The sequence below is a fragment of the Tinamus guttatus genome, unplaced genomic scaffold, assembly GCF_059628265.1.
Source record: "Tinamus guttatus ecotype Peru unplaced genomic scaffold, ASM5962826v1 Tinamus_guttatus_pri_ptg000546l, whole genome shotgun sequence".
NCBI lineage: Eukaryota > Metazoa > Chordata > Aves > Tinamiformes > Tinamidae > Tinamus > Tinamus guttatus.
Window position 1 is genome coordinate 1,992,215 of NW_028289080.1, and position 25,581 is coordinate 2,017,795.

General features: G+C 53.8%; 1 protein-coding gene across 1 annotated transcript; it reads right to left on the reverse strand.

The window, feature by feature from the left end:
* Positions 1-402: 402 nt before the first annotated feature.
* Positions 403-25,338, reverse strand: NUP160 (nucleoporin 160). The gene is made up of 35 exons (XM_088534275.1): positions 25,136-25,338; positions 24,839-25,049; positions 21,094-21,316; positions 20,813-20,891; positions 19,829-19,943; positions 18,796-18,954; positions 18,060-18,137; positions 17,727-17,824; positions 16,740-16,824; positions 16,238-16,306; positions 15,896-15,979; positions 15,321-15,491; positions 15,098-15,197; positions 13,220-13,385; positions 12,517-12,632; positions 12,253-12,413; positions 11,274-11,407; positions 10,896-10,966; positions 9,503-9,662; positions 9,102-9,171; positions 6,599-6,697; positions 6,203-6,322; positions 5,174-5,269; positions 4,966-5,060; positions 4,112-4,208; positions 3,914-4,019; positions 3,618-3,778; positions 3,396-3,456; positions 2,899-3,009; positions 2,699-2,822; positions 1,971-2,072; positions 1,757-1,898; positions 1,350-1,475; positions 853-957; positions 403-497 (listed from the first exon to the last, which is right to left on the reverse strand). Exons 1-35 carry the CDS (start codon positions 25,336-25,338, stop codon positions 411-413), a joined length of 4,185 nt encoding a protein of 1,394 aa, XP_088390401.1. The 3' UTR covers positions 403-410.
* Positions 25,339-25,581: the final 243 nt, after the last annotated feature.

Genomic DNA, 25,581 nt, shown 5'->3' on the forward strand with positions numbered 1-25,581 from the left:
ATTTTATTAAATTTCATTCAAAAACAACCACAATAAATAAAAAGAAACGACCAAGACCTTCCTCATGTAGTACAGAGCGAGAAAGACAGGGCTCCCGGGGTGCAGAGCGGGGGCAGACGGGGCCCCCCCACACTCGAGCACTCCGTTAAAACCAGTCGATAGCCCCAGGGGGACACACGGATGCCTCTCTGCCACCTCGCAAAATCCCCTGTCCCCCTGAGCGTTACGGAAAAAGGACTAAAAACAGCAACGCCGGGCGAGCAGGCACCGAGGGGACCATCGCCAGTGCACGGGTCGCAGCAGACGGCACCACGCGGAGCCATCGCCTCGAGCGCAAGCGGTGCCGAGCTCCAGCCCCAGCTCTCCGCGGGCCCTGGACGGTGGCCAGGGCTGCACGGGTGACGCCTGGGCTAGTTGTGCCGGTACAGGCGGTCCCGCGTGGCCACGCTGACCTTCTGCTGGTAGTCCTCGATCTTGTCGTGCACCTTCTGGTAGAGCTGCAGAGAGGCAAAGCGGCCCTCAGAGAGGGGAAAGACGCTCCTCTCCCTCCGACCCAATCCCACCTTTCTCCTGCTCGCACACAGGAGCGGCCGGCAGCTCGCGGGGTGTTTGGGGTCCCTCGGCAGCACTGGGAGGGCTCCGGGACCCACTCAGCACACGGAGATGGGACAACCATCCCCAGGGATGGACCCCAGGCACAAGCGAGAGAAGCAGCAGCGAGCCCCACGCTGCAGCAGGCAGTCACAGGCTCCAGCTCCTCCTTGCCCTGCTCTGAGCTGCCCCTGGATTTTCTCCCTTCCCCCCTGGATTTTCTCCCGGGAAGGTGGCGCGTGGGGCGGCAGCGCTACCTACCCCCATGTTGTGCTGGTTCGTGGTGCTCTCCCTCAAGGCCTGGAGCAGCTGGTCGATAGCAGTGTAGGGCAGCCACACCATGGGGGCTGTGGCAGACAGAGGGAACTGGAGGGAAGAGGAAACCTTATGGTGTGCGGCGTTCGGGGCAGAAACGCTGCCCCAAACTTCCTGGGTGAGCAAGAGCCCTTTCCAACACCTTTTTTTTTGGTGTGCGTGTTTATTAATCCCACTAAAAGGTGCCCTCCTCTCCAGCACGGATTATTCGTACTAGTTTCTCCTGTAATGAGTTGTCCCGACTCATTCAGACACAAGCCAGCACTGAGCAGTGGATTTCCCCTAGGGAAGCAGCTCCGAATTAAACGGAGGCACAGGAGGCTCTCGGAAGAGCTGCTTTGCTGCCCACCCCTCCACCCCAAATGTGAGGTGACTCTTAGCTGTTGCCTCAGGGGAAGCGAAGAGGGAAGAGAGGAGAACGATGCGACGCATCCCACACTCACCTCAATTCCAAAATACTGGTGGCCTTTGCCGAGCACGGCATCTATGTACTCCAGGACCAGATCCACGGCTTCCTCCAACAGATCGTAGTTCAGATAGAGGCGCAGCAGCTCAGCAGCATCCACTCTCTGCAAGGAAAGGGCACTGGTGTCAGCCTGTTTCTTTTGTTTTTGCCAGGGACCTTTAAGAACTGCTAGGATATTTAGAGGAACAGTGCTGAGCCCCAGCAATAGGCACCAGGGATCCAACGCAGGTTCCCAAAGCTGGGGGCAGCAGAGAGACAGGAAAAGTCGCCCTGCAAATGCCCAGCTGGGGTGTTTGCCAAAGCCAAGGGCAGCAGCCAGGATGCCAGGGACTTTGGGGCCTGGGCGCAGGATGCGTTGAGTAGCGCCCGCGTGCGAATCCTCACCTTGTAGCTGTTGATGAGCCAGTTGGGCAGCGGGATTCCGTGCGCCAGGAGCTTGTTGATGACGCAGCGGTGGTGCAGGCTGTTCTGCGCCGGGTAGCGCTCCAGGTAGGACGAGAGCAGGCGCCAGGCTTCGTCCGTGGCGCTGCAAAACGCCGCGTCCCCTCAGCGCGCGCGCGCCACGCTCCCGTCCTCCCTCCTGCCACCCAGGACCTACGTGGACTCCTTGGTGGTGACCAGCGCGGAGAGCTGGTTGGCTGCTAGCCAGTCCCAAGCCTCGGCTTGCGCCGCTTCGCCTCCCAGCTGCAGCTTGATGCACCTTGAACACACAGAGCGGGCGCAGGGCGAATGCAAGCGCCGTCAGCGCGCGGCCCGTTCGCCCCGTGGCACCGGCCACCGCACACACAGGACTATTCCCAAGCAACTGCTATGAATTAACTGGCTTGGCAGGGGAAAATAAAATAATAATAATACGCTATTAGGGTGGTTTCTAAGCTGCTCTAATTACCAAAGAGGAATTAGTAAATGCTCTGATGTTTGTGAGCTAAGAGGCCCTCAACCCATCCAGCAGCAGGAACAAGCCAGGGCAGAGCTCCCAAACGGCCCTGCAGACCCAGCACGTCCTGGGCAAGTGTGAAAGGGCAAAGGGAATGCCCAGGTCAGACAGGAGGCACGAGGGCAAGCAGCCTAGCCCAGAGAGCGAGCGAACAGCAGCGCCCTGCCAGCCGCTCAAGGGCTCCAACAAAGCTCCTGCGAGTGCGAGCAGCAGCGCGGCCAGGCCACGGCTGTACCGGGCTCGGGGCAGCTGTGGCTTTGGGGTGGCAGCCCTCCCTGCCGACACAAGGGAGGGATGTCCCCTCCGCTAGCGCTCAGCCAGGCTGCTCTGTGTCTCCTTTGCAGGCATCAGGAGTGAGTTGCCCCGGGAGGTAGAACCTTAGCACGTACTTGAAAGTGAGTCCCTCAAAGACGGGCGTCAAGGGGAGCTTGAACGTTTGGCACAGGCTAATGGCGGTGTCGAAGAGGCCGGCCCGGACCAGGAGAGCGACCGTCTCCTCGGGCGTAGAGCTGCCTGTGGGGCATGAGGAGCAGGTTGGCGCCTTCACCCCGGGCCCCACGCGACCTTGCACCACGTCCCTCCCTCGTACCTGCCACAGCGGCCGTTGACAAGTCGTGCTGCACCAGAGTCAGCCGGATCTGGGCCAACACGCACTCCTTCTCCAGATCCTTCAGCTCCAGGATCTCGATCTTACGTGTGGCTGTATCGGATATAAATTAACGTTTTTTTTAAAAAAAAGACTCCTTGGGGATCATGCAGAATGCCCACATCCCCTGACATCCTAAGCAAGGTCACAGCACTGCCTAGCACGCAGAGTCGAGCTACATCAGCAGGGCGTTCGGGAGGGTGAACAACACAAAGTTAAAGAGCTAGAAGCTGCCTCAGGCATCTGCTATGCAGCAGTTTCCCTGGCAAACACCAGCACTGAGAGAGTTAACTGGCTCCCAATCCCCCAAATAATTAATCTGCTAGAAATGAGAGCGGTTCCGAGCCGCCTCCCGGCTCCCACGGGAGCAGCAGAGCTCCGAGGCAATGGGAAAGGCTCTGGGAACATGAGAGAAGGAAACACCGGGAGCAGGCGCTTACTTGGCACAGCCGTGCATTCCCCATCATGGCTTCTCTTTGGGGATGCTCCTGGGCGCTCATACTTCCAGGGAGAATGAAAAAAAGCAAAGGAAAGAGGGTTCGCGTCCAGGTTTCCAAAAGGCAAAACACCCCGTTTAAGTTTCAGCCAGGAAGGAGGCTGTCGCAGAGGGGATTGTGGAAGCGCTTTCCCAGGTGCAGGGGGCCACGTCCTGCGTTTCCTACCACGGCTCCTGAGGCGGGCTGCACTATCCAGGCGTACTCGGGGCGGATCAGCCGCAGGCAGTTGATGGCAGCGAGGAAGCAGTTCCCTTGTTTCTGGAGCCCGCGGAGCGTGCGCACCTCCCTGCCCAGGCGCATGCCGTACTCGAACATCACTGTCCCGGCTAAGGGGAGAGGGCCGACATGTCAGACCCGCCGGTTTCCCTCCCCGCGGGCAGCGCAAGGGCCCGGAGAAGCCACCCCGCAGCGGGGAGCGCGCGGGCAGCCCGAGCAGCTCGCCCCGCTGCGACGTGCCCTACCCTTGCGGTAGTTGTGGCGGTAGATGTGGAACGCGTAGAGCAGCTCATAGTAGTTGTGGGTCATCAGGTCCACAGCTCGAGCGTGCGACTCGATGATCCCCACGACCTGCGGGGCACAGAGGATGCAGCACGTTGACCCCCCTCTCCCTTCACGGGAGCGTTTCACCCGCCTCGTGCCAGCGCAGGGGGATTAGTTACCTCGTTATGGAGGTTCACGAAGGGGAACTCCACCAGGTCCTGGAGCTGGGAGCGCTCGCAGAGAACCACCACTAGCTGGCGCAGACAGTCCAGCTGCCTGCGAGGGGAAAGGGACAGCAGCTCTGGAGGAGCCGAGCAAGGGCAGCGAGAACAAACGGCTGCCCGGGACGAATCTGCTGCCTTGCATGGGCTGGGGAGGCTCTTCTGGCCCACGGGAGCAGCTAGTTTGGTCCTTTCAGACCACTTTCATGTGGCAAACAAGAAATTTTGGCAGCAGAGGCAGAGCCTTCTCTCTGCACAAGTCGCTCCAGAAAGTGAGCTCCCTCCCTCAGCCCTATTTCTGCAAGATTTCCTTCAGCCTCAATTTTAAAGCACATTCATAAGAAATATGAACACCGAGGAGTCCGGCATCCAGCCATTCCTGCTCAGCACAACTATCTGCACCAGCCTGAAGCATCCTCAGTCCATTTCATTTCCCACAGGGTACTCAGGCCAAAATTCAATCCCAAATCTTTTCTTTAATAACTAAATCGATGGGACTGCTAAAGCTTTTCAAAATACAATGCCATCTTCTTCAGTCTTTGGTCATTGGCTCCTAGTTTTTTGGGTTTTTTTTTTCAGTATTGTTTTTAATACTGCTGGTCCCAGTTGAACACAGCTACAGATGTTCGGTCCTTACAAGGATGAAGGTTTTTTACACACTTCTGTACAAACTGAAATTGAATCTCTCAGCACAGAGTTATATCCCATATTAACACCTCATTTGCCTTTAATTTAAAGCAGAATTGAAAGAGGCAGACACGTATGCAGATCTCCAGCACAGGTAAGTCCAAAGGCATAAAACTGTCACCTACCTACTTGGATCTGGGTTTTGTGTTAAGGCCACGTATGCTTCATTGTTATGTCCTAAATCCAAGTGGTGTTTGAAGATGCAAGTCCTCAAAGTAGCCTGAGGACACCAAAGAGCATGAACCAGCGCGTTTCAAGTTAAGAAATTAAAAACAAACAAACGTTACCAGCTTCTCCAAGAGAACATCAAAGTGTAAAAGACATGACGTGTACCTGACTCCTCCAGTCATCCGCTGCTTCCATGATGGCCAGCGAGGCCAGCTGAATGACCAGCTCTGGCAAACCAACCATGTCCAGCAAGCGCAGAACCTGGGGGTGACAATATTCCGGGGTTGGCTAGAGCGGTGCTGAGGACTTGGTGAGGCTGGGGAGGGCTCAGGTCGTTTTTCAGAACTACTCCAGCCACCACTAACTGCAAGAGCAGCCGAAAGAGTTTGCCTGTGTTTCTAAGTGGCCATGTGGAAAGCGTAAAGATTTGGCTAAGTGCAGGAAGCCTTGGCTGAACCAAGTCCCAGCACAACAGGCCCAGGCTATGGCTTTTCTGAAGGATTTCACCTCTGCGGGAATGCAGGTTTTCTGACTGCTTTCACATGAATGACTACAGTAAAACCCTGTAACTGACACGTAAATGATTTTGTCCCCGAGCACAAACAAAAATGTATCAGAAGGGTAAGCGCCATCTCCAAGGGCACCTGGCAACTCTTGGATTTTAGGTATTTTAAAAAGCAGGGAATCCTTTACAGTAAGTCCAGGTCCTAGCTTGCAACCTGTCTGAACCACGCTATCATGTGAGAAGAAAGATCCTATCTCAGTTTAGAGCCATTAAGTGCAATTTGCCTCAAAGCTTAATAACTTTGCCTAAAGCGTGCATCTCCCATCTGGTCTGGACATGCCTACCTTCTGCTTCCAGCAGCAAGAGCTCATCCTGCCTTTTTCTGCTGGATCAAAGTCCTTTGCTATTAGGAAACCCATAGGAGGAAAGTATATAGTATTAAGTACTTGCACTAGTTACTACTAGTTACTTACTACATTCTAGTCACGTCTTTGCCATCCCCGAGGAAATTACACAGACCATTAAGAAGTTTCCCAACAGAATATTATGTATTTTTTTCGAAACCTCAAGTCATTTCCCCTGCAAGGTGAGGGTCGAGTAGGAGGTGTCTCCCCACACGGGCTCTTTGTGAGGTGACAGTGCTGACCTGCTTGGTTAGGACCATGTGCTTTGGAGTGGCTCAGCTGTACCTTGTTGTAGTACTGCAGGTGTGGGGTGGAGACCATCTCGCCTTCCTCAGCTTGGATCAGCCTGTCCAAGAACTCTTCTCTTCCCACCTCGGATGCAGCTTGACAGAAACAGTCCAAAGCCTAGAAGGACACCAGAAAGCAGCTCACACATGTCCCGTGGGGCACAGACTCAGCCTGATTTACTGGTGAGGGGACAGTGCTGCCCAGTCGAGCCCCAACATGAGGGATCTCCTGCTCTGTTCACTACCCAAAAGGGACAGAGTCCAACAAGTGCTGAGAGAGGGCACCGATTTATACCAAGCCTCCGTACGCTCTCTCTCTCTCCCAAGGAGAAGGACTGCAGCCCCAGGCCCTGGCAGGGAGGCAATGCTGGAAGGAGAACGGTGTCTTTCTTACCTTGTGCCCTTCACCCATGACCAGGTAGCATCTACCCATCATGAAGCAGCAGGAGCCCATGTTCACGTGGCACCAGGGCTGCAGCAGGCGGATGTACTCCTGCAACAAGGAGCAAGAGTTTGTGTGGGTCAGCACATGCTCTCGAGAGGAAAAAACAGAGAATTTAGGTCTCTAACCACCAAATACTATTTTGGTAGCACCTTTAGCTGCAGCGTTTATAGGAACCCAGGTTGAGGGCTAGTTTCCCCAACCTCGAAGTCCTTTTGGTGCACAGATGAGGAGGGAACCCTCCACACTACTGGTAACGACCCGCCTTGATCAGCTCCAGTGTCTGCACAGAAGACACCAGGAAGAGCACCTGAAATCCCTGCAAATCCAACACGACGCTCTCTAAAGCTGCCACACACCCTGCTGTGGAGAACCATGGAGGAAATCCTGCCCTAGGGTGCACAGTGCATGAAAAGAGCATGAAGGCACCAGCAGAGCAGTCATCAAGAGCGGTATTTGGAGCTCGAGACCAGTCGTGACATCCAGGGTAGTTAGAGCACAGTGAAAACCAAAGCCAGGAAGATGCAGCTCAACCCGGCCCAGCGCCTTCTTCGGCTACAAAACAGCATCACCAGTTGCAAAGAAGGTGAAAGACATGATGAAGATGCAGTAGTTGAGCAACTTCTCCCTCAAAGCAATTCTGGCCAGCCCACTGGATGCTTGTCTTCATGTGTACATGTATAAAGGGACGTGCAAGTGAAATCCACGATGGGGTGAGCACCAGTGAGTGACAGCAATTCTGGTGACAGGACTGACCCGCAATACTCTGTTAGGTATCGACAGGGCTACGTTAGCTGCTCCTTTCTTTCAAAGGACCACGAGGGAACCAAACCAGCAGCACCACCAGGTTCCCTTGCTCTTCACGTTGAGAGGAAGAGTGACGGGTCAGTCCCGCTGGGCCTCGGAGGGCAGGAACACCCAGGAGCCCATCGGGAGAGTGCGTAAATGCAAGCCCAGGCACAGCTTCACCCGAACACACGTGGCAAAGCGTCCTCGGAGCCTGGATTCACCGCTCCGATTAGCCAGCTACAAGAGATAAAACCCACCCCAGACTGGCTCAGCAGCTTGTCGTGCAGAACAGGCAGCGAGGGAGGCTTGGCGCTCGTCCCAGGCCAGGGCTTTGCTCGCTGGATCTTCTCGGTGCCTGCCCGTTACTCACAGGATGCTTCCTGCGTCTCCACCTCTATTTGGGTCACCGCGTTCGCGTGCACAGACAAAGCTGGTGTGAGCTCCCCGAGGTCGACGTGCTTAATCCAAGTTTCCGTGACCAACTGGGCTCAGGGAGCGCGACAGAAGGGAGCAGGGGAGGAAGAAGAACCCGCTCCCACAGAGCTGAGAGCCTCTCGCGTCTCCTCGGGGCAGAAGCGCTGCGAGGAAATTCAGCTGCAGCACCGTGGCACGGATGCCAAGGGGCAGAGCGATGCTGTCCAAACCATCTCGGCATTTCCTGGCTCAGGAGCTTTGCGGATTTGACATTCTCCTCAGCAGCAACATGAGGATGAAGGAAAGCAATTCAGCCTCCAGCTGTAAGGGCTGCAAGGAGTCCTGCTCAAACGTACAGGAAAAAGCCATCCCTTTAGTACCACCCTGTCTAGTCTTGAATGCACCAAGGATGCTATCAGGAAGGGAATGAAATGTGGCACATAGCATTACAGGCAAGTCACACAATTCAGAATGAAAGCACAAGCAGCTACAACTACCGAGTCTCTAAAGAGGATGTGAAGAGACAGTGCAAGAAGATGTCCTGAAATATAACAGCCTTGGGGATTCCTGAAAATAAAGATTTCACTCACATTGCTACAACGAAACTCAAATGTGCAACCACCAATGGAAAGACTGATGGGACATTTCTAACCCCACACTTTACTCGTAAGGACATTTAAAATATAAATGAGCCCTCCTGAAATTGTATTTCTGCTGCTAGACTCCTGAAAGCCCCAACTTAAGGATGATACACTCGTACCACAGAAAGGGTGACTGGGTTACAGGTTTCGCTATGATACTTCAGGAAGTTTCACACTATCCACGTCCTGGGAGACTGAACTACACCATAAAAAGGGGTATGTAATAATCCAGACCATTTCTGTCTGGACAGTCTTGAAAACCTGGAAGATGAAGCCCATAGAGTCTATGGAGGAGGAGAGCCATGGCACACTCCAGGTGAAGACACGCAGGCTGTCTGATAAAAGAGATTGCTGGTGGGCAAGAATCCAAAGCAGCAACTGATGCAACCACCTCTGGGTGCAAGGGAAGCAGTAAGGTTCCTCCAAGGAAAACTGCACGTGTAGGATGCCAAAAGACTGTTCTTCAGCAACACCATCCCCTGTGAGCCCTTGCTGGCTCCGGGGCACGTTCGCATGGGGCTCCTGGCCCCAGCAGCACTTTCCCAGATGTGCAATATGTGGTGTTTTCTAGAGCTTCGTAGCACAAATTAGAGACACAACAAAGCACTCACCTGCAGCTGGGTGTACTGACAGCTCCCCATCAAACACTCTGGAAAGAGGAAGCCGGGATTGCTGGGCCACCTGAGAGGAGGTTAAGGAACAGAGCCAAATCCAGTCCAGAAATTTTGAGGCAACAGGCTGAAACTCTGAGAGCCTCTCAGTTTGTTGGGGGAAAAGAGAGAAGATTAAGCTGCTCTTTACACAACTCATTATTCTGTAATAAGATTTACCCATATTAGACCAAAATCATTAGTATATCTAATCCACAGCTACCCAAATCCTGTCGCCCTTCCAATTCTCCCAGCATCATTCCTCACCGGGACAAGTTTCGAGAAGCCAGGGGCTTCAAGTCAGCAATTCAAACCCATTTTTGTGCCCCAAAATGACACAGATGCTGCGGGGTCAAGGATACAGGAGCGGCAGGAAGTCAGCCACGATCGCAGTGATCAGATGGGGCCAATTCAAACTCGTGTCGGCCAGCGAGGCGTTCGGCTGCGAGAAGAGGCGGGAGACGATGTGTTTTCTGGCCACCTCCTGGAAGAAGAGCTCCACGATCGTTTGGGGGCTGGACACTGAAACATCAATCAAAGGGAACGCTGAGCACGGGGCCCACTGCTTCCCACACGGAGCCACTACGCCCAAACCTCACACGTGTAGTCACAGCTGGACCAAAAGCACGTTCAATACTTTGCTTTGTAGGAGGAGACCAGGAAGCCACACGCTGCAGTGTTTGGTGACTTCACGGAAACAGGAGAGCTCCGCTCTCCCTCCCTGTGCCATTCGCTTCCCAATGCTCTGCATGCTTGGCAGGCCCGAGCTGAGGGAGTGCTGACTTTGCCCCTGCTCAAATGCCTCCCCTCTCATTCCAGGCTCTGTGGCTGATCTCTCAGCAATTGTTTTCAAAGCCTCTCCCCAAGCTGCCACCTCCTTTACATCTTTCCCCACGTTTTACATATTTTCTTTCCCCTGCAACACAGTGGCAAAACAGGACTTTCCTCGTGAAGGCGCCAAGAAGTAACCCACGACCCTGGCACACACAAAGGGGATTTTCAGTTTCCCTTCGACACGCTGACATTTGCTCGGAGGCGACGGCCTCTTGATCTGAGGCTTTCGCAGAGAGTTCAGTCTCCAAAGATCCCAGCGTGGTCGCAAAGAGCACAAATCCTCCAGGCCTGTCCCTAAGCGGAGTAAATTCCTCCCAAACTCACAGCCCTTCACACTTGGCACTGCTGCCTCTGGGGGTAGAAGGTCCGAGGCCGACGTGGCAGATTTTTTGGTGGACAGCATGACAAAGAGCTCCGTGCAAAGGGGGTTGTTCAGACACGCCACCCATTAGCTCCCTGCCTTAAGCTTTTGGCTTGGGTGGCAAAGACACAGGAGAGAACAGCAACCCCTGTTAATTCCGATAGCAAGAGGGGGCTGCACACTCCAACTTCACTAAAAGGCAAGGAAGGGTCTTTACAGAGGCTCGGAGCAGGTTTTCATGCAGCTGAAAAGTCACCTGCCAGCATTTTGCAAAAAGACCCTTGCTGGAATTGCAAAATGCAGCAGGCACAGCAGGAAAGCGTCACATGAAGGGGCCAAACCATCACCCTCAGTCATGGACTGAGCACTCAACTCCCTCTGGAAAGAAAGGCCCAATTTAGAGAGAGGAAGGTCAAGCTGCAAAATCAGGAATGCCCCAAGTCAGAAAGTCAAAATCCCCTGGGAAAAAAGTCAAAATCAGACTTTTTGGACAGATTTGACTATCAAGTTTGAAGTATAAATAACAACAACTGAGGGCTGATGAACTGCAGACGTCTTACCTAGTTTATAGGGAGTTATGGCAGTAGTATCTGCCAATTCCAAGACAGACAGATGCTGCAGATTAGATTCCCTGGAGGAGAAAGAAATATCAGTGAAAATACAGCAAAAGGCTCCTCGTGCTTCACGTGCACTCTTTGCTCAACTCAAGTCGCACCCGGCACCAAAAACGGCAGCGGGGTGTGTGCAGCACTGGACTCCCAGAGCACAGAAATCACACAAGCCTAAGGAGTCAAGTGAAATAATAGAAAAAGATAAAGAACAGCCCCCAAAAGGCACAGCCGGACTCCTCCAGTGAGGTTCCCAGAGCAACCACCACATTCCTCATCCTGGTAGAGGCCTTCACAGACACCCACGTGAGCAGCAAGGTGGGGACTTACAGCGTGTCCACGGGGATGTCCGACGCGAGGCACTGGCTCGCCCACCTGATCAGGTAGTAGGACAGGAGCAGAGGAGAGGTGCGGTGCAGCAGGTCCTGCGGAGACTGGAAGAGCTGCCCCCCTGCCAGCACCATCTGCGGGGAAAACGCAGCAGTGGGCACACGAGAGCGGCAGCGGGACGAGGCCGCGCGGGCAGGGAGGGCACCCGCAGCCGTGAAGGACACAGCGGGGTTACAGCTGCCAACTGAGCGAGGAGCACAGGTCACGCGCCTTCCTGGTCCCCTGCAACCTGTGCCACCAAGGTGACCTTCCCCAGGAAGAAGGGGATTTCTTTTCCATCAGGAAACTAAAGCCCTAACGACTCCGAGTAAATAACATTGGTTTAAACAAGGCTCCCCTTGCCCGGGGACGTGTTCCCATCGCTTGTGTCGCGCTCACAGCGCCAGCACAGTCGCTCGTGCGGCCCACGGGCTCAAGCCAGCCCAGGCCACCGCAAACACAAACACAGCTGCCGCTTGCGTGGAAGGGGAAACTTTTCCCCTTTTGGATTCATGCCACTGCCAGCACAGGAAGGTGCCGAGCACGGCACCACCAGAGAACACGGCCACGGTTATCGGGTTGGGTGCTGCAGGCTGCATGGGGCTGTGGGAGTGACAGCGGAGCCGGACATGCCCAGGCAGCGCTGTGTGGAACCAGACCCTGGAAACGACGTCCTCCACCCACAGAGGGGAGCGGAGAAAGTTGGGCTTCCTATTTCCTGGATACTCAGTATGGAAACAGGGGAGTTGGGGCGTGTCAGCAGCGTGCTGCTTTGCTTAGGATGACAGAAGTCACTGGCGGAGAAGAATAGGGCTTGTGAAAACCTTCTGCCAACTCCAACAGCCTCCAGTGTTTTGTTGGAGGAGCCCAACTCCGAATCCGGCATCGGGAAGTTGGAAGCACCGAGGGGGCGCTCAGGAGCTTCCCGGGCTCTACTCACAGGGTCTCCGAGGCGCAGCAAGAGCTGCTGGAGGACGAGCAGGTCCCGGCAGATGAGGAACCGGATGGTGGCAATCTTGCCCACCCCGCAGCAAACCACGGTGGCCGCGGTGCCGCTGCCGTACAGCTGCGCGAGGTTCATGCGCACGGCGAGAGGCTGAGCTGCAAGGCAGAACCACGGCGTGGGGTTGGCCGAGGCCGACGAGGGCCCTGGCCGAGGAGCTGCCGCTCTCCTGGGCGGAACAGGCTGCTGCGGAGGCTTCACCTCGTTCCATGTCGGCATCCGTCTCGTAGTCCATCTCTCGGATCAGGACGCCCATGGCGTGGATCGGGTTTCGGATCTCCTGCAGCTTGCTGTGAATGTCCTCCATCACATTTTCCCTGCACAGACAAAGAAAGAATCAACAACGTGACATCCGAACCCAAGAAAGTCCTTTCTGCTCTCCGGAAGGGAGCGGGTGTGATCAGCTTGGACATTCCTGAAGGGAATCCTCTTCTGGCTTTGCATGCCTGCAGAGCCCAGTCTATTTATTCCACTCCCCCGGGCTACCAGGAAATAACAGGCAGATAGCTGGCATTCCAGAGGGTAATGATTCCAGGAGGAGGTTAGCACACCAACCACACGGCTTGGCCAAGGCTCTGACCTCTAGTCAGTGCCCGCAGGCACTCGCCTTCGCCCTGCAGACAGGGCCACCTACCCAGAACTCAGCTCTCCTGCTTCGCTTCTTGCCCCAAAATGGCTAAAATTCCAGCTCCAGAGGGCCCAGGCAACCACCAGGGCGGTCTGGAAGGAAAACCCTGCAAGCTCCGTGTTCCCCCACCTCTGAGGTGGCCAGGAGAAGTCTCCTGAAGTGCAGGAGAAGTCTACACAAATGCAACTTGGTCCCCATCAAAAGTCTGCTCCAGGCTATCTCTGCTCAGGCATCCCTCCCTCTTCACAGGGCAGTTTATGTAGGATATCTCCTTACGTGTCATTAGCTATCAAGTCCTCCAAGATCTGCTCTGCAGCCTTTTCTGGAGGCTGGAGGCGGGAGCAAGCCATTTCCATGAGGAAGGCCATATCCATGGAAATTGATTCTCCAATCAGTCGAAGGCACTGGACAAGACAGACAACATCACGAGACATCTCCAAATCTGCAATGAAAGAATCTAACTGTACATTCACAAGGGATTTCAAAGTGAAGATGGAAGGACCATTCAAAACCACGTTAGTTCATCTCATCTCAGAAGGCTACTAGCTTGGCCACACTGGCCAGCCTGGCCCTTCACTGCTAACTATGAGGCCAAATTACAATTTGGGACTTGACATGGGAAAGATCTGGGCTTTATCGTTTGGAAAATAAAAGCTACTAGCGCGACAATGAAATGATCAACGTAAACCCCACGATTTTTTTCCAGCAACAGGTTTAAAGGAAATAATTAGTACAGGGTAAAAACAAAGAAAACCAAGAGCAAAAAGGCTCACAGAGCTTCCTTCTAATTTATTTGTCAAGCAGGAAATACTCATATTACAGCAGCTATCCATTTGCTGCCCAACCTCTCACAGTGGAAGCAGTCTTTTCCCATTCTTAAACCTGATCCGAAAATTCACTTTTGAGGATAAATCACTGGCTTGCAATGCATTTTATATATATATTTTTTAAGATTAAGTAGCATTTTTTGTCACTTTGAAATGGACAGGGCAGAAACTGCTACGCCTCCTCAGCAACACTGCTCTCCAAGCCCCCAGTTTTCCTTCTAAACCCTGGAGAACTCCAGAGGCAGAAATAGCTCAACCAAATGGATGATGATTCTTAACAAACAAGCAAATAAATCGCTTGAGCACGAAAGTGGAACTGAGCTAATATTTTCCATTGCCTTTTTCTTTGTGAAACACGTGACCGTGTGGCCAGCAAAGCATAGAGGGCAGTGTGGCAACCACCAAGCCCAAGCTTTGCACTCCACAGCATTTACTTCCTGGAGACAGGCAGCTGCACAGTTCTTCCTCGGAGCTCTCATGAAAATATTTATGCAAAATTGCTTGGCTTAAAATAAACAAATAAGCTTGCAGAGCAGCACAGTTGAAGCCAGAGGGCCAGAGTACCTCTAGGATAACAAGTTTTCTTCTCATCCTTAATTTTAAGATTTACTCAATCAGCTCTCTCATCAGGAGTGGGTCTTGAAGACCCCAGTGAGCATGGCAAAACTGAGCAAGCATCCAGCTGAGCTGATATAAAGCTCATATAAGGGATCTGCTGTAGTGGGACTGGGTGTCTTTGATGGAACTGCCCCTCTGGCCTGGGCTTGAATTCACTTGGCAGCTTTTAGAGAATCAAGCAACGATTTAGGGGATAGAAAATTGAGCTTCCAAATCCTAATCTCCTGAGCAGGACTGAAGAACCTGCCAGCAACTGAGCCCAGTCTTGGCAGATCTATCCCACAGAGAGCGGGGTATGAAAAAGCCACGGGGTTAACAGCTCCAGAAGCTGCCCGGGTGCTTTAGAAGACCACCAGGACAAGGAATCACACTGGTGCAGATGCCTGTCACTGAGCAACGTGTGTCCTGGAATCTAGGATTCTTCCTTTTTTAAGGCACCCGAAATGAGCCAAGGCAGATTCTTGAGCCTTGTCACACACTTTTTTTTTCCGGCTCCTAGCCCGAATATTATGGCAGGTTTTGTAAAAGAAAGTTTACTGCAAGGGCCAGAATAAAAAAAGTAAGTTAGAACCCGTGCAGATGATCATGGAGTCAGGAGATACAGCAACGAGCCACGAAGGAAACTCCTGCATCTCCCTGCCTAAGGGTTCCCTCGTACGCAGCATTTCAGAATCCAGCAAGGAAAGAGCTTCTGCACCTCCTCACTTACCATCAAAGACGGCAGCGTCATCCTCGGTCAGTAGGTGCTCATTAGAGAGGAGATAGAGATGGTCCACCATGGAGCAGGGCATGAGGAAAGACAAAGACCCCTAGAAAAAGGAGAAACCCATTATTTGAGCTCCATAAATCCACTACTCCATCAGAAAAACAAAGAAACATGCTGCAATTCTCTGGTCTGAGAGCCCAGAGCTGCTTGTGCTTCAAGGCCTCACCTTCTTCAGCAGGCACACCATGTTGGTGTAGGGGTTCAAGAGCAGGGCCAGGGGCCGTGAGAGAGCTTCTTGGTACTGAAGGCAGCAGGCGTAAAACTTGGACCAGAACTCCACCTGCAACTGCCAAAACTCTTCCGGGGAGCATTCGTACTCTGTCACGCTGCTGTGGAACTGGAGGGACCAAAACAGGACTTGGGATGAGTACAGGCAGTGACCAAAAACTGCAGCACTCAGGCTCCAGCTTTGTCCCTCATGGCCAATGTCAAACCCTCACATGGTTAAGGGCTGGTGAACACTTCTCTGTTCTTCTCCCCACCACCTTACAGACTACTTTTTTCTCCCCATGGAGAAAACAGCAAGGGAATAAAGCCCAGAAGAACCATTCCTGCAAAGCCCTACCTAAAGGGGCACCAATGTTGCCAAAACATAAAGCAGTATTGCAGATCCCTTTAAAAATATAATGCAAGACAACTGGATATGAGAAACTGCCTTCTTTCTCTGAACTTCCTAGCAATACTGCAAGGATGAATTGCAGGCAGGAATGTATGAGCCAAAGGTGATGGGAAAAGTCTCACCTCGCTTTCCACAGCCAAGGTAACCTCTTTTTTTAACTCATCCCACGTCAGATCCAAGTCTCTCTCAGTTCCTTGAGAAAAGATCTAAAAAGCAGCAGAGCAGATTCTTAATTTAAACCACCAAGCAACAAAACAGCACCACACAATAAAAGATGGCTGGCTGCTAACGCAGAGAACATGGAAAACAGAGAAGGGCCCAGGGCCTCCAGCAGGCAGCAGAGGCCTCTGCACTGGGGCAAGGCCCACCCGAAGACCAGCTCTTTCCTGGACGCTCCTATGGGCTTCCCCAGGAGGCCTCGGGAGAGGCTGAACAGGGAGAGCACCCAACACGCTCACACCAACCTGCAAAGCCTTCTGGATGGCTGCATTTGTGAAGCGGCCAGGCGTAAAGATGTACTCCAGGTAGGTTTCCTAGGACAGGACAATTTAGAGAGGGACATATGCCACAAGACCAGCATTTAAAAGCACACAGATCACCCCCAGACCTGCGGTTCTTCCCAGCTGCAGTTCCAAATTCCCCCATGTGCTCTAACCTCTCCCCTTTCACTGCCCTTCCAGTTCCTGGGACTCAACCCAGCACCCCACACGCTCCGACTTCTGTTTGCATGTTTTGTATATGACATAAAATTCTCTTCCCTCAGCTTCTGCCTTAATAACCATGCTCAGTGCTTAAACACTGTGATAACAGAGGCTAAAGTTTTGTTCCCTCTAATTTGGGGGAATTCTCAGAGGGTAACAAAGGTCAAGACTCGGAATAAAGATATATATTGTACGCTTGAGTCATCCTACTGTTCTGCTTCTGGGCAGGGAAGCTTCATTACTTGTTTTCCTATAGGCAGCTCACCCTGGGGTCCTGATCATGTCGAACTGTCACTTCTTCTTCAGGTAGTGGCTGCACAAAGACCTGGTTCCACTGGCCTGCAACATTTCTGGAAGAAGGAAAAAAAATAAAGCAAACAGCAATAAAACCTTTGCATTTGCTTTGCATTGCAACACTACAACACAGAGCCTCTGTGAGCAGTCACCTGAACGCAATTTGTCATTGTCACCAGCCACCACAGGATTTCAGCAGCTACGGCCCCTCGGATTTGTTAACAAAGCAACTTTGACCAGGTGACAAATGACAGAGTTAGCCAGCAGAGCCTGATGGTGGCATCTCCTTTCCTGAGCTAACAGGATGGTCTGGATCCTTGAGGAGGCCCATCAACACAATTTCCCTTAGATGTATTTATTTATGGATTTATTTTATTTATAGATGTATTTATTTAGATCAGTGTTCCTGCCTTCACAGGTGCTCACCAAGCAACTCTTCCTCAGTCTGACTGGTGGATTCTGCCTACACAAGAATATTCACAGCACTTTTTACCCAGTATTAATTCCCTGGACCAGGAAAATACATAAATAATAATACTAAAATAATAATAAATAAATAATAACAAACAAAAATTGACCTTCCCAGATTTATAAACTGACACTTTCACATCACTGGTCTTTTCAGAACTTGATCTTTCTTGAAAGGGACCAGCCACTTTTGAGGGAACCATCAGGAAAACCCAACCCTCCCTCCGACACTTGCAGTGGATTCCACCCACAGCGAGCCCGTCTGGCTTTCTACATTTTTCACATTCCTGCAGTGGAGTTGTAGCTTTATTAGAAAGCAAGGCCAAAAATAAAGAAATAAATAAAAGAAAGAAATCCAAGTAATCTGCACCGCAGGAAAGCCTAGCTGTGCCTTTGGCACAGCCCGCAAGGGGAAGAACCGGGTACCACTGCATCTTGACCTACTTAAAGTCAGCAGAGCGCTAGCACACGATCCCGTGTGGAAACTCACTGCTCAAAATTGATGTATTTCACAATGGTTTGGTTCTCTTCATTGTGCCACAGCGCCCAAATCTCAGCCGAGGTTAAAGCAAAGTCGACCAGAGTCTCCTAGAAGATACAGCACAGATTTACTTTCTTATCATATACTCAGCACAGCAAACACGCGGAGTTAATACCAGCAAAGCATCCTCTTGGTTCATCTAATTATAATCACACAATTCTTGTTGCTCCACAGCAAAATCCTAAAGCCCAGGCCTCTTCAGAGAGCTCTGCACTCCTCAGTGAGCAGCCCTCCTCCTCCTGTTATCACAGCACGTGGAGCGAGGCCGGCCCGCGTGCTCACCTGCGAGCAGAAGAGCGATGAGATGTGGTCAAGGCTGTAGCGGTTACTCTCGGTGCTCACCAGCTGGAAGACACAGAACTACAAACACATCTCGTGAGCGCTTCGATAAATGCGGGCCAGTAGCTGTGATAACACTCCTGCTTACTGCTAACGACAAGGCACCGCGCGCCAGGAAGAGGGGAAAAAGTTCTTGCAGCTTCAGGCCACCCACGGCAAACTGCGTGCTCTGACAAGAGCCAACACAGCACCCGAGGGACAGCACGAGCCGGAATTCCCTGGAGAATGGAACGGCTAAGTTGTCCCACACATGAGCGCGCTGTCATTTGTGTGCTGCTAAATTTACTACTCGCTGCACAGAGCAGGGTTTCTAGAGCAGTCAGTGCTTGGCAATGCTCAGCGATACGTTTGCGCGCTCCCATCAATGCACTCGGGGCATTTCCAGGCCTTTGGCTGCTTTCAGAACCTTTCCCACGGCACAAACGAGCTTTCAGGATTCTGCTAGAGCAGAGGTGAACACGGGAACTGGCACTCCCGGATCATCTTAATCCCATGGGGAATCCCGCTCCCAAAGCAAGAGCACATGCGTCGCGCAGCGCTTGGAGAGCGCAAACGTTTACGGCGTTGCCTCCGGGGGGTCAGACGTGATTTTTTTCCCCCTCTGCTTGGGGCCTCACGCACCAACTCAAGCAAGAAAACACATTTTTGGCACGTGCCAAGTCAGGCGTTTGCAGCATACCTGCCCTCGCTTGGGTGCGTGCAGGTACACGCCGAGATAGAGCCCCAGGGACTGGGAGAAGGCCAGGCGCAGCCGGTGCCCCGTCCCGGCCGCCAGCCGCAGGTCCTTGCTCACCGGCACGAACTCCAGGAGATCTGCAACCATCAGGCACATTTGGTCCTGCCCAAAATAAAGGTATCGGTCAAGCAGCCTAGGAAAACACAGCCTTGAGAGGCTGCTTTATTCTTCTCCCCTTCCTTCCACTGCTTTCACTCTGCCCCTTCCTCTCATATGCAGTCACTCCCTGCAGACACGACTAAGACAAGCCGAGAGAGCAGCCAGCAGGAAGGCACTCGGTGCTGACAGAACAGCCGCTGCTTTCGGAGAGTTCGTGGGATTCCGGATTACGCGGCCGCTTCTCCATCACCTCCTGTTCCCCTCCTCTCCAGCAGATCCTCAAGCCCAAGAGCGAGCGGTCTCTCCAGACGTTCACCTGGTTCCAGAGCTAGCAGCTTTACTGCTTCTCTCAGCCGCTTCCCACGCAGCAGTGCGGTCGGAGTCACCACAGACCTTTCCCCACGGATGCGGACGCATCCATACGTATCCCTGAGCTGTTCTGTGGCACTGCTTGGCTTCTCCCACCTCCCCTATGCGCTCTCCCCTGCAGCACGGCTTTCACAGCCCAGGCATGTAGGATAAAAGCCTCCCTCTCCCTCCCTGCACATTCCAGCGCAGCTGAGCCGTGAAGGCAGCCGTGCAGGGCTGATTAACTTCGGCACCCGTGCTCGGAGCAGGCAGCTCTCCACTAAGCCGAGGCTGCTGTTAACTTCTCGTTGACAAGGAGCCAGGTCACGAAGATGCTCTTGCCACCTCTAAAGCGAAAGAGAACCCATTCCTCATCCCTCGGCCTGCCTTCCTGAACACTCCAGGTTCAGAGCTACGTAAAAGACTCTGCCATCCAGCCTCTGGTCATCCACTCTGGTCATCCAGCCTCTACCTCTCCAGTTTTCAGGCAAACAGCTGGCAGTGTTGCCCGATCCCAGGCCTTGCTCACCTTGTAGGACCACATCCGAAGTTTATGGTCCTGGCAGAGAGCGAAGAGAAAGGCATCGTGATCTAGGCAGTGGACAGAAAGGCTGACAGGCAGGTCCGACGGGCCACAGTCACCTCTGAAAAAAAACGTTTCAAAAGATTAAATGGGGGAAAAAAAAAATCAAGGGTACTGCACAGATCTAAGATGCATGCTTCTATCGCAGTGTGTTTAAAATAAGGTTTAAAAGTCTCAGACCAGAAGGAAAGAGGGCAAAGAAAGCACAGCTGAGACAGCGTGAGGAAGTTTCTTCTGAAGTATTTCAGGGCACAGGCAGAGCTGGCCCAGCAATGCACTAACACAGCAGCATTTCGGGGGGGACTGGGCTGCTCCGTGCTCAGGAGGATCCCAGGACAGTGCTAAGAGCCAACGTCTGGACGAACACTCCTTCCCAGCACCCACGACCCGGAGCTGAGGATGCAGATGGGAGCACTGACATGAGCAGCCCCAAACAGGGCATGGTCCCAGTCAAGGTGCTGGGGGATTCGCTCCACTTTCTGGCTAACAAACCAGGGCTCAGAGGCTGGTTTTGCCCTCTCAGACATTGTGACAACGACGGCGCAAAACGGCGTGTCCGGTGTCCTCCGCACATGGGCTGACCGGGAACGAGCCTGGCATTTCAGAACCAGGGCAACAACGAACAACCGCCGTAATCCTTAATCTGCCCGGGCTGCGAGCCACGTCCTGGCTAAATCCCCAGCGCCCAGTTACCAGGTGTGACATAGACCAGCAGGACCAGCACAGAACTAACCCAGCACTGAGGGCCCAACTTCAGCGCTGTGCCAATCCTGGGACCACGTTACTTCACCCTTTTGACAAAGCATTTACAGACACTGACTTCTTCACACCTACTTTTGACCTCAGCTAGAAACACCAAGGGCCTGCACACAAGGGAATAATAATTACTAAGAATAATAAAAATCCCCTTCTTTGTCACCAAAGACTAACCTGATGGCAGTTGGCATCCAACCAGTAAGGAAACGCTGCACCACTGAGCTCTGTTTCAGTTCCACGACTGAAGCTGTCCCTTTCAAAACAAATATATATATATATAAAAGACAAGATATTGAGTGCTGGTTAACAAGAGAATTTACTTCCTCCAACAAAGGACTTCACACATCTCACAGAGAAGGGGCTGTGTGCACACACATGTAGGGAAATTATAAGAAACGCACCAAAAAGAGCAAAACGGGCTAGGTTTGCAGACACTGCCTTTTCCCACTCCTTACCAGGCACATCATGAGGAGGCAGCCTGAGGACAAAGATTCCTCCCGAAGCAGAAGGAAGAGCAAAGAGAGCCTCTCCGTCACTGCTAAGCCAAGCCGCGGAGGCAACGGAATTGGGCGCTAGGCCCGGCACGCTGGGGATCAGGCAGTAATTTGAGGGATCTTGGAAGTTGATTTTGCCAATATCTGTAAACACGGACTGCATTTGGCTCTCCGTTATCAGCTCCTGGGAACAGGGAACAGAGCAACAAGTACAAATCCTGAACACATACACACACAGAGGCATAAAAAATTCAACCGAACGCCAAGAAAGTGTCTCTGCAAAAGCAGCATCACTGCTTGGAAATGCTGCTTCAAACCCTAAAAGCTGCAGATGGGAATTTCTCCAGCAGGCACCCAGACGGATGCTTGAGGGAAAAAAGATGCCACGCTGTAAATATGGAAACGCTGCAAATCTTATCCCAATGGACTCATCCATGCTGATGGTCTGAATAAAATCAGCCCTGCACGAGGTGAGAGACTTCCAGGTTTTCCTGCCCAACTGACAGATACTTTTCCCAGCAGTTTTCAGTTCTGCACAGGGAACTGCCTTGCACTGACGAGCAAACGTGCTGTATCTGGCCAAAAACCAGAGCACTCACTCGCAAGTGAAGCGGTTTACAACACCTGGGAAGCAGCACGGCTCGAAAAGCCAATGGGGACATTTGAGGAGGAAATGAGCTCCCCGTGACACTAAAGAGAGCAAGTTGAAACATAGGAAGTTTAATCCCCTATGAGGAAGAGCTTCTTTGCTGTCACAGTGACAGAGCCCTGGGACAGGCTGCCCAGAGAGGCTGTGGGGGCTCCTTCTCTGGAGATCTCCAAACCCGCCTGGATGCCACCCTGTGCCCCGTGCTCTGGGTGTCCCTGCTGGAGCAGGGGGGTTGGACTGGATGATCCCTAGAGGTCCCTTCCAACCTTGACCACTCTGTGGTTCTGTGATCTCTGGAGGTCCCTTCCAACCTCGACCATCCTGTGATCTCTAGAGGTCCCTTCCAACCTTGACCATCCTGTGATCTCTGGAGGTCCCTTCCAACCTTGACCATCCTGTGATCTCTGGAGGTCCCTTCCAACCTTGACCATCCTGTGATCTCTAGAGGTCCCTTCCAACCTTGACCATCCTGTGATCTCTAGAGGTCCCTTCCAACCTTGACCACTCTGTGGTTCTGTGATCTCTAGAGGTCCCTTCCAACCTTGACCACTCTGTGGTTCTGTGATCTCTGGAGGTCCCTTCCAACCTCGACCATCCTGTGATCTCTAGAGGTCCCTTCCAACCTTGACCATCCTGTGATCTCTGGAGGTCCCTTCCAACCTTGACCATCCTGTGATCTCTAGAGGTCCCTTCCAACCTCGACCATCCTGTGATCTCTAGAGGTCCCTTCCAACCTTGACCATCCTGTGATCTCTGGAGGTCCCTTCCAACCTTGACCAACCTGTGATCTCTGGAGGTCCCTTCCAACCTTGACCATCCTGTGATCTCTGGAGGTCCCTTCCAACCTCGACCATCCTGTGATCTCTAGAGGTCCCTTCCAACCTTGACCATCCTGTGATCTCTAGAGGTCCCTTCCAACCTTGACCAACCTGTGATCTCTGGAGGTCCCTTCCAACCTTGACCATCCTGTGATCTCTAAAGGTCCCTTCTAACCTCAACCACTCTGTGGTTCTGTGATCTCTAGAGGTCCCTTCCAACCTTGACCACTCTGTGGTTCTGTGATCTCTGGAGGTCCCTTCCAACCTCGACCATCCTGTGATCTCTAGAGGTCCCTTCCAACCTTGACCATCCTGTGATCTCTGGAGGTCCCTTCCAACCTTGACCATCCTGTGATCTCTAGAGGTCCCTTCCAACCTCGACCATCCTGTGATCTCTAGAGGTCCCTTCCAACCTTGACCATCCTGTGATCTCTGGAGGTCCCTTCCAACCTTGACCAACCTGTGATCTCTGGAGGTCCCTTCCAACCTTGACCATCCTGTGATCTCTGGAGGTCCCTTCCAACCTCGACCATCCTGTGATCTCTAGAGGTCCCTTCCAACCTTGACCATCCTGTGATCTCTAGAGGTCCCTTCCAACCTTGACCAACCTGTGATCTCTGGAGGTCCCTTCCAACCTTGACCATCCTGTGATCTCTAAAGGTCCCTTCTAACCTCAACCACTCTGTGGTTCTGTGATCTCTAGAGGTCCCTTCCAACCTTGACCATCCTGTGATCTCTGGAGGTCCCTTCCAACCTCATCCACTCTGTGACCTCTGGAGGTCCCTTCCAACCTCAACCACTCTGTGACCTCTGGAGGTCCCTTCCAACCTCACCCACTCTGTGACCTCTGGAGGTCCCTTCCAACCTTGACCATCCTGTGATCTCTAGAGGTCCCTTCCAACCTCGACCATCCTGTGATCTCTAGAGGTCCCTTCCAACCTTGACCATCCTGTGATCTCTGGAGGTCCCTTCCAACCTTGACCAACCTGTGATCTCTGGAGGTCCCTTCCAACCTTGACCATCCTGTGATCTCTGGAGGTCCCTTCCAACCTCGACCATCCTGTGATCTCTAGAGGTCCCTTCCAACCTTGACCATCCTGTGATCTCTAGAGGTCCCTTCCAACCTTGACCAACCTGTGATCTCTGGAGGTCCCTTCCAACCTTGACCATCCTGTGATCTCTAAAGGTCCCTTCTAACCTCAACCACTCTGTGGTTCTGTGATCTCTAGAGGTCCCTTCCAACCTTGACCATCCTGTGATCTCTGGAGGTCCCTTCCAACCTCATCCACTCTGTGACCTCTGGAGGTCCCTTCCAACCTCAACCACTCTGTGACCTCTGGAGGTCCCTTCCAACCTCACCCACTCTGTGACCTCTGGAGGTCCCTTCCCACCTCAACCACTCTGTGACCTCTGGAGGTCCCTTCCCACCTCAACCACTCTGTGACCTCTGGAGGTCCCTTCCAACCTCATCCACTCTGTGACCTCTGGAGGTCCCTTCCAACCTCAACCACTCTGTGGTTCTGTGATCTCTAGAGGTCCCTTCTAACCTTGACCATCCTGTGACCTCTGGAGGTCCCTTCCAACCTCAACCACTCTGTGACCTCTGGAGGTCCCTTCCAACCTCAACCACTCTGTGACCTCTGGAGGTCCCTTCCAACCTTGACCATCCTGTGATCTCTAGAGGTCCCTTCCAACCTCAACCACTCTGTGGTTCTGTGATCTCTAGAGGTCCCTTCTAACCTTGACCATTCTGTGACCTCTGGAGGTCCCTTCCAACCTCGACCATCCTGTGACCTCTGGAGGTCCCTTCCAACCTTGACCATCCTGTGATCTCTGGAGGTCCCTTCCAACCTCATCCACTCTGTGACCTCTGGAGGTCCCTTCCAACCTCAACCACTCTGTGACCTCTGGAGGTCCCTTCCAACCTCACCCACTCTGTGACCTCTGGAGGTCCCTTCCCACCTCAACCACTCTGTGACCTCTGGAGGTCCCTTCCCACCTCACCCACTCTGTGACCTCTGGAGGTCCCTTCCCACCTCACCCACTCTGTGACCTCTGGAGGTCCCTTCCAACCTCACCCACTCTGTGATTCCGCGAGGAGAGGCCCCTGCGCTGACCGCCCACCCCTTGGCAATGCCAGCATGCAAACCCCGAGGGCGGCCGTGCTGGGAAGCGCTCCCGCCGCGGGGGCAGGCCGGCATCCCCACGGGCCTCCCGAGGGGCGCGCGGGGGCACTCACGGGGCGGCGGGCGCGCGCCGGGTGCGGCAGCAGCAGGCGGTGGACGCTGCGCGCCGTGGCCAGCAGCAGCACGACGTGGCCCTGCGCCTCGCGCACGTGCACGGCGCCCGGCAGCAGCGGGCAGCCCTGCACGCGCAGCCGCACGGCGCCGTTGAGCAGCTCCGCGTCCAGCGACTCCTCCACGAGCTCCACGGCGTCCCCCGACGTGCTCCTGCGGGCAGAGCGGGGCGCAGCGGGCAGCGGGCGCCGCGGAGGGGCCGCGCGGAGCGGGGCGGGCGGCGGGCCGGGCCCACTCACCAGCGGATGAAGCGGTTCCTGGTGAGCGCGCCGAGCTGCGCGCTCTCCTGGTAGCAGAAGCCGCCGGCGCTGTCGCCGTAGCGGGGGACGGCGGCGGGCGCGAGGCCCGGCGGGGTGAAGGCCACGAGGCGGAGGCGCCGCGGCGGGGCCCGCGCCGCCCCGCGCAGCTCCAGGCAGCTCCGCGCCGCCAGCGCCGCCGCCATCTTGGCCCGCGCCGCCTTCCCGCCCGCGCGCGCGCGCGGGGCGCCACGGGAGGGCGGCGCCGCGGGGCACCACGGGAGCTGGGAACGGGAATGGGATGGGGGAAATGGGAGAGGGGATGGGAGCGGGGCGGGGAGGGCTGGGAGAGGGGATGGGATGGGGAGCTGGGAAAGGGGATGGGAGAGTTGGGAAAGGGGATGGGATGGGGGAGCTGGGAAAGGGGTTGAGATATGGGAACGGGGAAA